This window comes from Amblyomma americanum, chromosome 1 (assembly GCF_052857255.1).
Source record: "Amblyomma americanum isolate KBUSLIRL-KWMA chromosome 1, ASM5285725v1, whole genome shotgun sequence".
Lineage (NCBI taxonomy): Eukaryota > Metazoa > Arthropoda > Arachnida > Ixodida > Ixodidae > Amblyomma > Amblyomma americanum.
The window spans coordinates 307589692-307604313 of record NC_135497.1 but is presented as its reverse complement, the minus strand read 5'-3'; the positions used below and the strand labels follow the sequence as shown (position 1 = coordinate 307604313).

General features: G+C 45.2%; 1 protein-coding gene across 1 annotated transcript; it reads left to right on the top strand.

Moving 5' to 3' along the window:
• Window positions 1–6012: 6012 nt before the first annotated feature.
• LOC144119956 (uncharacterized) lies at window positions 6013–11388 on the top strand. Its single transcript, XM_077652457.1, has 3 exons — window positions 6013–6403; window positions 8220–8395; window positions 11292–11388. Exons 1-3 carry the CDS (start codon window positions 6047–6049, stop codon window positions 11386–11388), a joined length of 630 nt encoding a protein of 209 aa, XP_077508583.1. The 5' UTR covers window positions 6013–6046.
• The last annotated feature ends 3234 nt before the right edge of the window (window positions 11389–14622 follow it).

Here is a 14622-nt window from a genome sequence, read left to right as displayed (position 1 = left end):
GATCGTAGGGAGCTGTGGCGAGGACGGCTACGAGGACCATAGTTTCGAATATTTTCAGCGGTCCACACACCTTAAACAAATTGGTTAAACTTATAGATGCCAGTGGCTAAGACTGTGTTTGGCGGTGATGTGGAAGAACTTGGGGACGTGCTGACTTTAGCACGAAGAGAACTAGGTGTCTGCAGTTTCGCTGGAGAACTATATCATGCTTTGTTTCGACTACGAACGACCTTGGATGCTGAGCACTGCTCAAACCTATGTCAGACATAATCTTCCCGAATCCAGACCTGTTCGCCAGCTTGTAGTGAGGGTAAATCTCTGGCTCAATGCCCTCTGTCATAGTCCTCAGCGGTGTTTTCCTTGTAAGCGTCATCTCTGACCGCAAGCTCCTCCCTTTCCAGCCAGTGCGGCCGTAGCTGCATTTCCATTTTGGAGATTCGCATTTTAAATCGTCTTCCCATTCGAAGTTTAGAAGGAGCTAAAGCTGCTCACACCTTGTGTATTTCTATAGCTGAGAAAAGCGGGCGAGGATCTTATACCTTGAGGAGGACGTCTTTCACAGTAAGAATCATCCGTGCCGCCTCCCCCTTAGACATGAGTAAGGAGGGCTGCTAGTGATGTGTTTGAAGTTGTAGAAGGCAGCAAAGGCGGCGAACTATAGTGTATAGAAATGTGAACCACTGCCTGACCGCACCTCTAGCGGTATTCAGTGACGGGAGAACAGCCTTTTAAGCCAAACAGTGAAAATCTGAGCTGTCATATTTTTCAGTGTTAACCTGCGGAACCGTGAGCTGTAAACAACCACCATTAAGAAGGTTTGTCAATCACATGAAATAGGTCAAGCCAAGAAGTTCCCAGAGGCAACCAGGGAGCCCTGAGTACATCTTGAGTACCGTATACCGCAAGACCTCACGCGTCCTGATACTGGGAGTCTATGGCTAGCTGCCAAAATTGTTCGGCAGCGCCAGGCTGCGGTCAGACAGAATCCACGCGATGCACAAACCCGTAACTCTGCGTCACCGTTCCCTCCACTCCCACAGAAAATGCCTTTTCCCTCAAGGGTTCTCAGCTCTTTTCTGAGTTTCACGATCTACCAGTCTCGCGTATGGCAGAAGGGATATTTTCGTTTTTCGGTTAATGCACATGTTCAGAGCGATTGAAACCGTCGCCGTGCTCTTCACACCGGCAGTAAGTCAGAACCAGCGTGATGCTAATCCTTGGCGAACAGCTCTAGTGCGCAAAGTAAGTTTTATTTTCATGTCCTGTGTTGACAGTCCACTTCAAGGTACTTGTAAGTTTTTGTTTGGTTTGGTTTATGGAGTTTAACGTCCCAAAGCGACTTTGTAATTTTTTCTCGAACACGCGTGCCAAGTGTGGCACGCATTGCACGCAGAGGATAGCAGCTGATGGTTCTCTGAGCTTTCTGCTGGGAAACGGGCGGGAATGTAAATGCTCAGTCATTTTTCTTACCTTTATGCCGCTAATTTTCACTGAAGCTTCGTGGTGCAATTTATAAACCACGAGGCATAGTTGAAAGGAATCATTATTGCTATGAGCATGACCATAAATATATGTCATGCAAAAAAGAACACAGGACATAATTCTAGCATAAAGGACTTTTTGGCAGTACTAAGCATGTCTCCTGTTCCGCAGAGTGGCAGCAGATGTTCCACCTCTCAACCACTGAAGGATCAGTCTGGCCTACTCACATGAGAGGCGTTAGGAGTATGAGACTAAATTTTTAAAAACCAAACTATTTCGTAAAAATCTTTATTCTGCATGAGGAACAGAGGTTAGCCAAAATACGCGCACAAGGAAAATAATTTGCCAGAATCATCGCCCAGCGGCGTTGCCTCAAAAACTCAGCCCAGCCACTTTAAATTTGAACACCTCTTGTGGGATCTCTATTCGCTCAGTTTTCGAACGGCCAACACGCACACTGCGTTCTGGCATGGTTACGGCTGTCATGCTGCATTCACACTGCCACTCACCGGCGGAGCAAGTTGCTGATCTTATTTTATTGGTTACTTGTCAAGAACTGGAAATGCCGAATGATGCTGCATAATAGTGAAACAAAACTACAGTCTATTAGGAAAGTTGCAAATACCTTACATATCGCACTTATCTACTAGAGCCCCAATCGCAAGCAGTGAGCTAGAACGATCGTACCCTCAGAGAGGGGGGTACGCAATGTGTCAATTCCCCGACCCAGTCCTGCACTCGCTCTGCGTTTTGTAGCTGAATTCCCCCTGGCTTTTCATGCGCGCCTATCGCGTTACACAAGTTCTGACTCCACAGACTCATTTCTCAACCAGCTGTTAGTAGAGGATTGAAGTTCAGATTTTCATGCCTGGTTTTTCTCTTTTTTTGTCGGTGTTTCATGTATACGGGGTTTTGCAGTTCTACGGCTGACAACTAAAGAGCAGATATTTTCCTTAAAGTAGCGCAAAGCGTGTTTTTGTGACGCAATCCTTTGGGTGAAAAGAGCTGAAAATCCTTGGTTCCCTTAGAGCGACCAAAGAGAAAAATATCGCCTCCCGATTGAACATTTTCTCCCGTCTATTATTTGTATGGAGGAGATTAAAGCCAACGCTGCTGTTCATGAAGCAGAATTTTTCTAAAAAGTTATTAGGCCACGCTAATTGGCACCAAAGTTACTTTACGAATCTTCATCTTGTGTAGAGATGCAAGACGTTATCCCTAATATTATTTATTATTCATTCAGTCACGTCATGGTGCTACAGTGCTGTTGGAAAAATATGGGTATGAAAAAATAAAAATATTTAGCCAGGTGTTTCCGCTACAAAGGCTTTCTGCTAACCATCACAGTATCCAACGTAAAGATTTACGCTATGTTTAAATTATTGTGCAGCTTTCTGTCTTCCGGATAAAAACACGGAGAGACGGACACAGACGTCTGCGGTCATCGTTTCGGCTTACTGTGGCCATTTTTTGGGGCGGCATTTTTTTCATCGTATATTTCTATCCGCAAGAGTATCGCATTTCCGCCAGCCCGTGGAGTCACCCTGCAGGCACTGGCAGTCGTCAGCATCTTCGGGAACCTTGAGCGTTCAGATTTATGCTGCGTTCATTCACGCATTCGTAGAGATTTACGCGTAAGGGGGAGGGGGTGAATGAACTCGATACTGAAGTGAAAGATGCAAGAGAAATCGTTCAAGGGTCACCTGGAACTTACAAGCAAGTGTTTGTTGCGATCCTCGCGTAAAGCTTGACAGTAGGCTTCGCCACGCGGCTTGACTTGAAAGCAACTGTCTGAAGCAGTTTCTCTCTGTTTTCAGTCGCGCTTTGTGGAGAGCATGCTGTAATTTGCGGTGGCTACCACACCATAGACGGAAAAACATTGCCGGCCACTGTACCAGGTTCCATCAGGACCTCTGAGGTACTGATACGTACAAAACTCAAAACTGGTGTAAAAAGCGACAAAAGAGTCTTGCAGAGTTTGTTACCTCTGGCTCATTCGGTGCGTTTAACAAGGAGCGTATATCTCATGTCCCGCGCAATGTTGTACTTCTATTTTCGTAATCAGCGAACGGTGAACATGTCCCGCGCAATGTTGTACTTCTATTTTCGTAATCAGCGAACGGTGAACACTTCAACCGTGGGGGGGGGGGGGGGGGGGGGACACGCGAGTACCCTTAAAAGTATACTAATGTCAAAGTGATTTTGCCATTACTCAATAAACTAGCGTACATTTTCGAAAAAAAGCTTCATTGTTGGAAGAAGGAGGTTTATCAGGTAGAAAAGTTATAGCAATGAAGCACTGCTGACGCTCTACCCGGACGTTTTCGGAAGTAAAGTGCGATACATCAAGACATTTATACGTTGCAGACCAATGAGGAGCGGTAACACCAATAATCATGTGCAGACGGTGATCATGAAGTCCAGTGTGGTCCCGGCATGTTGAGTCTGAGTAGAGTGTGGAGAAAATTTTCAGATACAATTTTTATTCAGTAAATGCGTCTTTTTTGCTGCCGGACAGAGTTCGCCAGAAAGAGCTAGAAAATTGGCTGTTACTGAGAAGAAAATTTAGATGAAGTTGTCCTGAGTGCTCCTTAATGAACGACGAGTCCATGAAATCTCGTTTACATATGCTCAATCCACTGCAAGGGTCCGCTGAAAATAGAAGGTATAAAAGCCGCGAAACATTTACTAGCGTCGCCATTTCTTTTTGAAGGGATGATTTGTTTTTCTAAAAGTCCAACACTGCATCAAGCACAAATAATGATACCAGCGAATGCTTCGTTCCGTGTGGACAAAAGTTCTTGCGCTGTCGCTTTCCGGTAGAGAGTGAAAGAGCCACTGGCATTTTTGAAGGTGCCTCAGTCTGACCGAAACTACACCACGTCGTCTCGCTTTGTACTACACGGCGTAGACCTCTGAGGTCTCTGGGAAAATTTTTTCCGCGCTGGACACGATTTCCTGGTGACTGCAGTCTGGAAGTCCTTTTTGCATTCAAGGCCCTCAGTCACGCTTTCCTTGCCTGCGCAGACTGCTGAGTTTGAAGTTTGTGGACCTGCCAGGAAAGTTCCACGTGTCCTCAGCCGCCACGGAGAGAGCTAGGCTGAGTTTTCAGTGTTGAATTTTGCGTTTTTTTTATTTAGTGAAATGAAAGCGTTTGTAGAAAACTGTATTTTATTAATTGAATAAAAAACGCATCAGCCGTCTGTTCATTCTTTTCACAGTCTCGAAGCGCTCTGTAAGCACTTCATCCGCCGTTGTCATCAAAGAAATTTTTCCCCTACAACAACTGGGCAAAACTTGCGTTCCAAGCATTCTGTGTACTGCATGTTGACTCCGCCGACATTTATTTGCACGTGGTTAGCTCTCAACACGAGTGTCGGCAAACACAAGATGCACTCAAGGAAGCTGAGAAAGTTATTTCTGGTTAAGACAAGTTAAGGAAAAGAATAGTGTCAGCTGACGGGGCTCTTGAAGACTCGAGCGGAGCTACCACCATCAGAGCCCTCCAAGAATATTACATACGCCTTTCCAGCAGTGCAGTTCATGAATTTTAGTGCCCAGGATAAGAGAGAGTGATTTTTTTTATCTCACTTTAAAGCACGTGAGGCACAGGTAACATGGAAGCGTCGCTTTTCGACGTTCCCAGACTAGCACAGTAAGAACGAGGTCCCTTAAACTGCCGTCACCGCTAGGTATTTACTGTGGTGGTGAGGTGTGCGCCAGTATCTGGTGATGTGCCGCGCAAAAGAATACGGGGAATTATTGATGTGCTTGTACATATTCGCACTTCTGCATCTACTATCCCTCATTATACATATTTCCGCTACCTCACTGTTGAGTAGCAGTCAAGGTAGTCGCATTTAAGGCGCCCCTGAGTATATTGCACTGCAAAGCTATCTCTGTCCCTGCCTCTCTCACGCTGATTCAAACATCTCCCTATCTTTCTACTACTTTCACGCCTTAAACTTCGTCCAAGCTCATCTGGATACATACGCCGGAGATCTAAAAGCAACGAACGCTAAGTGAGGAGCGGCTGCGGGCTTCGCGGCAAACTATACCGTGCTTTTTCTCTGCTTTCTTCCTTTTCTTTTCGGAGCTGCCATGAAAAACAGCGCTGTTTTTGTCTCTGAAGCTATGACAGTTACCCATGGTGGAGGATTGGCCAGTTTGAAGCACATCCATGCAGAAGAAAAATATTTCCAAGTTTTCTTCGTCGCTCGTCTATTTCTTCATCTTCCTTTCGGAATCCCACGTCGATTACATTCTAACATCTCCATCTTTTGAGTGTCTCGAGAGAAATTTTACGACAAAGGCCTGCTCAAGTTCCGCGATGTTAGACGTCAAATGGCTACCTGCATTCAAATAAAATGCGGGCCCTGTGACCTCCAAAATATGGGTGTCATAACTGTCGTTTTCTTGCGCGCGCGTAAAATAACGCGATGAAGGACAAAGAAAACCCTCCCGAGGTCTTCGTTCCTCTCGAGTCTACCGCTCAAGCCGCGCGAGACATAGAACGCACGCCATGTTTTTTTAGAACCGTTGTTTCGTGAGGGAACACAGAGCTATGTGCGACTACCCAAGCAGTCCTGACCGGCCCACTGCTCAGCTGCATACAACTGGTTCCGGTCTCCACCTCGCGATAGAGGGTGACCATGGACAAGGAGCTGACTGCTGCCGTGAGAGGAGCCGGGACATCGCAACGTGCGTCACGCGGTCAGCTGGGAAGCTACCGGTCGCCGAGGTCGCCAAGCGCTATGTGGCCTCCGACCGACGCCTCACACTGACCATCGGAGAACAAGGCGCTGATGACTACCACCACAACAATGACTACCACAAGGGGCGCTTAGGCTCCGAGAAGCGAATGTGCGGGAATGCATCGTACCGGGCGCAGCTGTCAGCCGTGCCCCCAGCGACACGCACGGTGAGCTTGCTTCTTAGCCTTCTTGGTTTGCTTTCATGCACTGCTCGAATTATTCTGTCAAGTGCTTCTCCGAACTTTTTTATTCAAGGGTCAGTGCGCGTGTTCGAAAGGGCTGAACCTTCCCAACACGAGCGTATGCAGGTGCCACCAGTTGTAGTTAGATAGTATGCCCGACGGTAGTCCCTTTCGAACAGCACTTGCAGGCAATGTAATTTTGTTTTCACGTCCATCGCTTCGAACCAACTCCTCGCTAGCCATAAGCCTCTGAAGGACAAAGTGATATGGGTGTAGCATGTCTTGCGTGAGGAGGAAAAGCTAGCATCTTGCAGGCTGCTGAGGACAGCGCCCTCTGTGCATTTGAAAGAAGAGGAGGGACTTGACCGGTAAAATATGCACACGAAAAAAAACAGACCCGACGGTTACTGCTGTAATAAATAGAATTTGAGCTACACCTGGAGGGGAACAGTGGGATGCAGGTGTTGTTAGCAGCAAAAGGAAGCAGCGCCTATTGCTGACAGTGCTGGAGAAGTTACGAGCGTTCACCTGTCACGGGGTGTGCAGGTATGCGTGTGGAATTTCGTGGGGCGTACAGTAGGGGAGCCAAGCACTGATGCCCTTATAAGGTTCGGTGGAACGTATACAATAAAGCACGGGGTAAAGGAGATGAAGAAAGAGAGGTAGAGCGCGACTGTCACCCACTGTGCAATCAGTTATCAGCATTCTAGCGAATCAGCATTTCCTTACAGTGGAGCATACCTCACGTCATGTCATTTTTGTTAGGGACAACGCCAGCGACGCGGCACGCATCGAACTGGAGCCCTAACATCTGACGCTTTAAAAAAACGTATTTCAAACTGTCGTGTTTGAAATGGTCACGTTATAACCTTGAAGGCATGGATAATGGTGACATATGGCGTCGAATTTTGCAACTGAACGTCATTCCTCGCCACCTGGCTGCCTGTGCCAGGATTCATATAATCAGTTCCGGCATGGCAACGCGCGTTAGTTTTCATAGCTCCGCGATGCCATTGGTGATGGCGTCGCACGAAGAGCAAAAAGAAACGAACGTCGCGTCAGTTACGCGGCATTTCATTTTGCGTGTCTTCTCACTGAAAAATGGTTACAGTGCTATAGTCGTTTCTTCAAACCATTTCGCTAAAACGACTGCATCCTTCCAGGTGGTAATCAATTTATTTTGTAATCAGTCATTCGTATTCGCATGATCGAACAGTGATCGTGGTCTCGTTTTGTAGGCCCGCCGACACTGAAAACTGAACTGGTAACGGAGCATTCTGTATCATCTGCTGTTTTTACATTGCTATAATGAATGTGTGCCTTCGACGAGTACGCGAGAGGTAAACACACCTGCGCTCGTCCTGCGACAGTGCATCTCTAAACACTGTTGTATCTCAATGTGAAGGTGGATGCAGAACAGGGGCTATGTAATTCAGGACAATTATATATTTGTCTTCATTTCTTGTAATTGTTATCGCAAAAACTCTGAATGTGCAGTTGTCGTTACAGCATGTGGTATGAAAACTGAGGCCAAGTAGAGATGTCTTAAATTCGTATTTATACATCGGCACATGCTTGCCCTTATAAACTTCACCATATCGGTGAACAGTTTTCATGAATCACAAATTCAGTGCTCACGCACGATTCTAGCTTCCCTTACGCTGAGCCAGTTTTAAAGCGCAAGTGTTTGGTTATTTACGCTTACGAACCCAAAATAATAGCGCCTCTTCGTTTACCTCAACATTATTGCACATATCTTATCGGCTGCAGCCAATGACACAGTCCTCGAACTCGTTTCCAGTGGAGCAAGACATCGACTTGGGCCTCCCGCATCGCCGCCTGTGCGGTGCAGACTCCGCAGGCAAAGGCCCAGGCTGCCATGGGCCGCCATGACATCCCGGATGCTGTAGCTAGGAGGGCCTCCGCCCCTGCCAGCCGCTGCCGCAAATGGCACGCCTGTGCACTCCGTCTTGCCTCGTAGGTGTTCAGCTGACAACGAAACCGCAAATGCCATTCATGACGTTACATCGTGCACTATTTCATGGCGAAAAGTATTGTGCGAATCATGGTGAACATTGTTGGTATCCGCAGTGCAACAAATAAAAACCTAATGTGTGCCAGTTAAATATTTTTGTTGGGTAATTTCCCAGGTCGAGCTAGCTAAATCGCGCGGTCATTGGTGTTCGCGTAGCACCACCAGTACTAAAATGCGTTATTAGGTGCTAGAAACAAGACAAATTTACTTTGCGACGCTTCAATGCATATATAGCCGCAATACTTGGTCCCTGCTGATATATAATAAGTAGTCACTTTAGGCGCAGCAGTGCTGTTTTGGGGGCATGCATATAAAGCAGTGAACATATATTGAAAGGTTTGGTGTCTACAAAATCCGTCCTGCTAACCATGGCAGTATCCGAGATAGCGATGCGCGTTATATGTTGCGGCTTATTAGGAGTTCACTTTTACCACTAAAACATATTGAGAGGCGGAGACAGCCGCTTGCGGTCGTCCTTGTTATTTACTGCGCACCGTTTCTGTGCTGTTTTTCTTATGCTACTCCGTTCGTAAAAGGTATCACATTTCACCCTGTGTGTGCAGTGTCTCTACAGACATTACCTGTCGATAGCAGCCTAGAGTTGGGGCTTATGTGGAGTTCATTCGCACTGGCGTCCAAAGAACATGGACAAGAAGTCATATGAAATCTATCACAAAGTGAATGGGGAAAAGGAAAAAGTTCAAATGCCACCTCGAACTCAAAAACTATGCAGTTTTATTTCGAACCTTTCGGCAAACCTGAGAGTGGGTGTCGCTTCGCGGCTCGAGTGGAAGGCGGAGGAACAAACAGGCTTTTCGCTGTTTCGAATCGCGCTTTGTCCAGAGCATCCTCCAATATTCGATGGTTGCCACATCATACGCAGAACAATCGTGTCGTGCATTGTGACAAGTTCCTCATGACCTCATGACAATTGTTTAAACCGCTGTTGTCAACAAAAAAAAATTAGCCACAGATTTACATAATGTAAGCAAGAGACTTAGGTGCTTTAGCACATTCCCTTTGCTTTGTGTGCCTTCGGTGGCCAACATTCTCGGAAAAAAGTTTTTAGAAGTTACTGCTATGCGAATATTGAAGGTATTCAAAAATGCTTTTTTTCAGAATTGTCGGCTATGCGTTAATCTTGGTGACTGCGCTGCCGGGTTTAAAGCGGGCTTTAAATTTAGGGCGATCAATTGTATTCATGCGGAGGAAATGCGAAAGCACGTGCTCTTTCGGCTCCGCTAAAGAAGTAAAGACGAGCACATCAAAAACTTTCGTTATATCCCGTTTCTCGTTATATGTGAGTCTTTTGTCTCTCCCTGCTCTCGCCTACAGGACTAAAGCGGAGATTTTGCTCTCTTTATTTTGGCATCAGGGACCTGTGCCAAGTAGCTCTTCCGTCAATGAAACCCCAGACAAGACGGCGTTTTCCTCAGCGAATTACTTAATCGCAATGCGAATCTGGTGCACAAGGATTTCATTGTTCACTTCGGATTCGGTTTTTGGATTCAATGGGCAGGACTGTAGGCACACGAAGACGATGACTTGCAAACCAAAGCGAGAAAGGATTCCAGTATAGCACGCGGCATTTTCGGTTGCAGGTACAGTCAACAAGTAGCGCGCCCGAGTCACATCGCGGTGATGGCGTAGTGATGTAATGAAGTGGCCAAGGAAGCGGTCCGTGCAGCCTCGTGTTCGAAACCCACTGACTAGTGTTAAGCGTTTGATTAGCGTTTATTTCTTCTCCGAGGTTTAATCCCCCGACAAGACGGTGTTTCCGCTAGCGAGGAACTTAGTGTTACCGCACTCTAAGCGACACAGCAGTGATTTGGAACTGCCATCCCTGGCTCATTAGCGCAGTCATTCTAGCGGCGGCAACCTCATGCTTTGTGACGAGGCTCGTATCTCTCTAAATGTGGCCCGCTCAATACGGCAGTCGAGGGATGTGGGCGAAAAGTGGTGAAGAGACATACCAGACAAAGTAATGTTTATCTGTATGGATGAATTAACCTGTTGGTATGAAAAGAGGCTTCATTTACTCTAAATGGGAAGCTTTATTACCTAGAAAAGTGCAAACAATCAAACACTGCTATCTTTGTCCTCTCCAGCATTCGCGAGCAAAGTGGGACGCGCGAATCCGTTAATTTTTTGCGCATCTCTGAGGCTGGGCAGCATTGCTGTTCACTACAAAACATTGATCACGGAGTTTGTTCTTGACGGTACAAGTTTGAATCGGGTGGCGAGAAATTTTCAGATACAATTTTCTCTGCAATAAGTGCGTGTTTTGCTGCTGGCCTAATATCGACACAGCGATAAATCGGTTTTTACTGAGAGCAAAAGTTGGATCGAGTTGTTCTCAATGTCCATCCTAAGTACGAAATCCCCACGCTAGAGCCTTTGCTTACGTAGACTGTACACAGCGTCGTGGCCACCAGAACAGATTTTATAAATGGCGCGGCTCATTTATGTTCGTCGCTTATCACGCCCGTTATTTTACTGTCACATGGAGTACTGAAGAAAGTAACGGCAAGAAGCAATCGAGGGAATGTCCTCGAATGCTGAAGAATACTTTCATTCCACAGCGGCACATATGGTGTATCCAAGACTCAGTGGCGAAAGCCCTTGCGTTGTGGCATCAGGGGGGAGTGTAACTGAAGGAGCGGCTGCCATTTCTGAGGTTGCATCACACTGACTGGAACTGTACCCCTGTGTCTCGCTTTGTAAAACAACCACACGAGCCTCGGAGATCGCAGGCGTAAATGGTTTGAGTACGGACTCTTAGTGTTGGAGTCCCCTCGGTTGATTCACCGCCCTTACTCCTTTTTCTGCATTTTGCAGACTGCTGGCCCGGAAGTTTGTGGACATCCAGAGCATGTTTGATGTGTCCTCATGGGCCCCGGAGATAAGTTTCGGCAGTTTAGACTTGATATTTTGATGTTTTTTTTGCTATTTCTCTATTGTATACTATTATCAGGAATTTTGAAAGTTAATAAATCAACAGAACGCATATGCGGTTTCTTTATTACTTTCGCAGCCAAGCAGCGCTCTATGAGCATTGCGCTGTGGTTTTCTAAGGCGTTATTGACTCACAAAAAAGCGCCTAAAGCTGGCTGTAGAAATGCTTAGAGAGGTTACATGGAAGACTTAGTCCATAGCATACATGGTGGACAAGTATTCAGTGAAACGAAGCTCTGTTAATGGTGGCGTAGACTCGTCACAGATAGATTCTCCGAAGTATCCACCACCAGGCCATAATAATTACGGTTCAAAGCTCTCGACATCGCCCACTTCAGACCAAAATGTCTGTCAAGGGGAGGACCACGGAGTTAAGTCTGTCGCTGAACAAGATTTTGCGGCAGTTTTCGCTTAGCAGGCTTTACGCCAGCGGCCACGCCATTTATCCTGTAAGTAGTTTGTTGTTCTTGCGCTACTGAGTGTATATGAGTCTTTTTGCTTATTTTGAGACGGAAAAACCTTTGTGTGTTGGTTGCGCGTAATTATAGGACAGTGCTAGAATACAGTACCGCAGAACACTGATTCCGTTCATCAACAGCATGCTTGGTAACCTCCCTGACTGGTTGCTCGAACTACACTGGATCACGTAAATCATGTTTGGAAGATCTATCTGAAACAAGCCGATCTCAATTTTTAGTAAAACCAGCCAGCGCGCATGAATTCACCGGAAAACCTCTGCCCTACAACAATCCCTACCTGTATGGGAAAGGTTATGGAGAGAATGATGCTCATAGCTCTCAATCGTCTTGAGTGACAACTGTGCCAATTCCGCAATGCACCTCCTCTCAAAGGGTTCAGGAAGAATTTTTCCTCTGAAATTGTTGCTGCGCGATTATAAAGAGACTTATACACAGTCCCCAACGCTGTGCAACTGCGCTCTGTTGTGTGCATGGACGTCGAGGGTCTCACGACAATATGCCGGAGAGCGCAATACTAGCCAGCTTTCGGAAAATGTACGCAGTCCATCGTCTACAGCATCCCTTTGAAATGTGGAAAGAGTTATGGAGGGCAAAGCGGTAGATGTTTGCATGACCGCCTCCGAGAACACAGCAATAATGTGTCTGAACGGCGAGGAGGGTTCCTGGACGCTCACTGCAGAAAATGTAAGAACGGTAATGATGACAGCGATTCTGAAGAAGATTTTTTGTGTCGGCCTGTGTACAAAGATTGTTCTGTGATTGCCAAACACCGTTGCCAACTAACTCGAGAGATAGTAAAGGCTGAATTGATAGACCGGTTGGGTGAGTCCTGCGTGGCCAAGTCATCTATTGCTCTAACTAACTAAGAGCTGTTATATTTGAGACAACATTTGACTCCTACAGCGCATGCGTGATGATTGCCTGGTTTTGCTATAAATATTGGTCCGAATTTCGAAATAAACCTGTTGCAAGTCAGCGCTCGTGTGTTCCATGTCATTCTTTCTTGTGTCCTTGTCTGTATTTGCGCTGTACATTTCTATTATAGAATTAAAGATCTTGATAATGAGGTATTAACGATCAATGCTTTAAAAACGGAACTGCAGGACGTGAAGTCGACTATAATTAAACTGGAAGGCACCGTTTCATACCTGTTATATCAAATCAAAATCAAATCAAATCAAATCATATTTTATTCTCCAGAAAGTATCTGGATGGTCACCTGGGCTAAACGCTGTACGAACAGCTTGACGAAGGCCCAGGAAACCATTACATGGCAGCAGCAGACAAAACGAAATAACAATTAATGAACAATACAGTAGTGGTCGTCAATAAATAAATAGAAAAGAAATTATACAGCGTATGCATGAGAGCAACACAGCAGAAATAAGATAACAGAATGTTTATCAATAATGAATGAATGCAAAAAAAAAGAGTACAGTGATGACAGACATTTTCTCAGATGACATAAGAATAAATACAGATTACATTTTCACAAAGTATATTCGCAGTTGTTTTGGAATAAATCCAGCAGTATCTTTATATTTATTTAGAAAAAATGGCAGATTGTGAGCCAAGGATTGCAGCTTGTAATCAGTTCGAAACTGTGGTAAGGACCAAGTGTCAGTACAACGAGTGTTAACTTTTGGTGTACGATATTCAAGGGAAGCAAGTTGTGTCAAGAAATTACTCATACCTGTGGAAGAAAAGTATGTTATTTGTAACAAACGAAATTCATATATATTATTTACACGGATCATATTGAAAGATGCTATTGTGGAATTAACACTTGATGTTGGTTCGGTGTTTGCGATAAGACGAACAATTTTCCTCTGCAAAACGAGAACCTTGTTAATATTTCTTTTAGTTGTTGTTGCCCATACCAGTGTACAGTAGTTAATATGAGAAAGAAATAGAGCGTAATATATTTGTATTTTAGCGCTTGTGGGAAGAAATGTGCGGCAGCGTGAGATTACGCCAGTAACAGCAGACAGTTTTCTAGAGATATAAATAATTTGAGCGTCCCATTTAAGATGGGCAGAAAAATACACACCGAGAACCTTATGCTCGCTGACTATTTCTATATGCTGGTCTTGACGACCTGGAAAAGACGACCTGGAAAAGAGGAGCCGTAGAAACAAGCTGCTTATTTACAGAGTAAAAGAGAATGAAGAATCAGAAGCAGACCTTAGGAACAAAATAACAAAAAACATTTTTGACGAGAAGTTAGGATTGAAAATAAACAACATAGAAAGTACTAAATCAACAAGAAATCGCCCTGTCATCATAAAATTTAGTGACTACCGAGAAAAGGCTTCAATAACGAAAGCATGTCCAAAGTTTAAAGGCTCAGATTTTTCGTTTATTGAAGTGTTCTCAAAAGGAATTCGTGACGTTAGAAAAAAAAAAGTTATGGGAAAGTGCATCTCGGGTAAAAGAGCAATGGCGCCAAGGTTAAGCTGGTTTTTGACAAGCTTAGCATTGACGGTAAAATGTTAGGATGGGATAACGCAAGAAACAATAGGTATAAAATCCCGATGAATCAAAAGTACACAAAAAGAGACAGTCTGGTTTTCAAAATCCTTAACGTAAATTCACAGCGTCGTAAACAAAGCTGCAGAACTTGAAGGCATGCTGTTCTCACACGACGCGGACGTTGCATGCTTACTGAGACCTGGTTAAGCAATGAAACTATTTGGCAGTGAATTTGTTCCCAAAGATTTTAAGGTTTTTCGTGG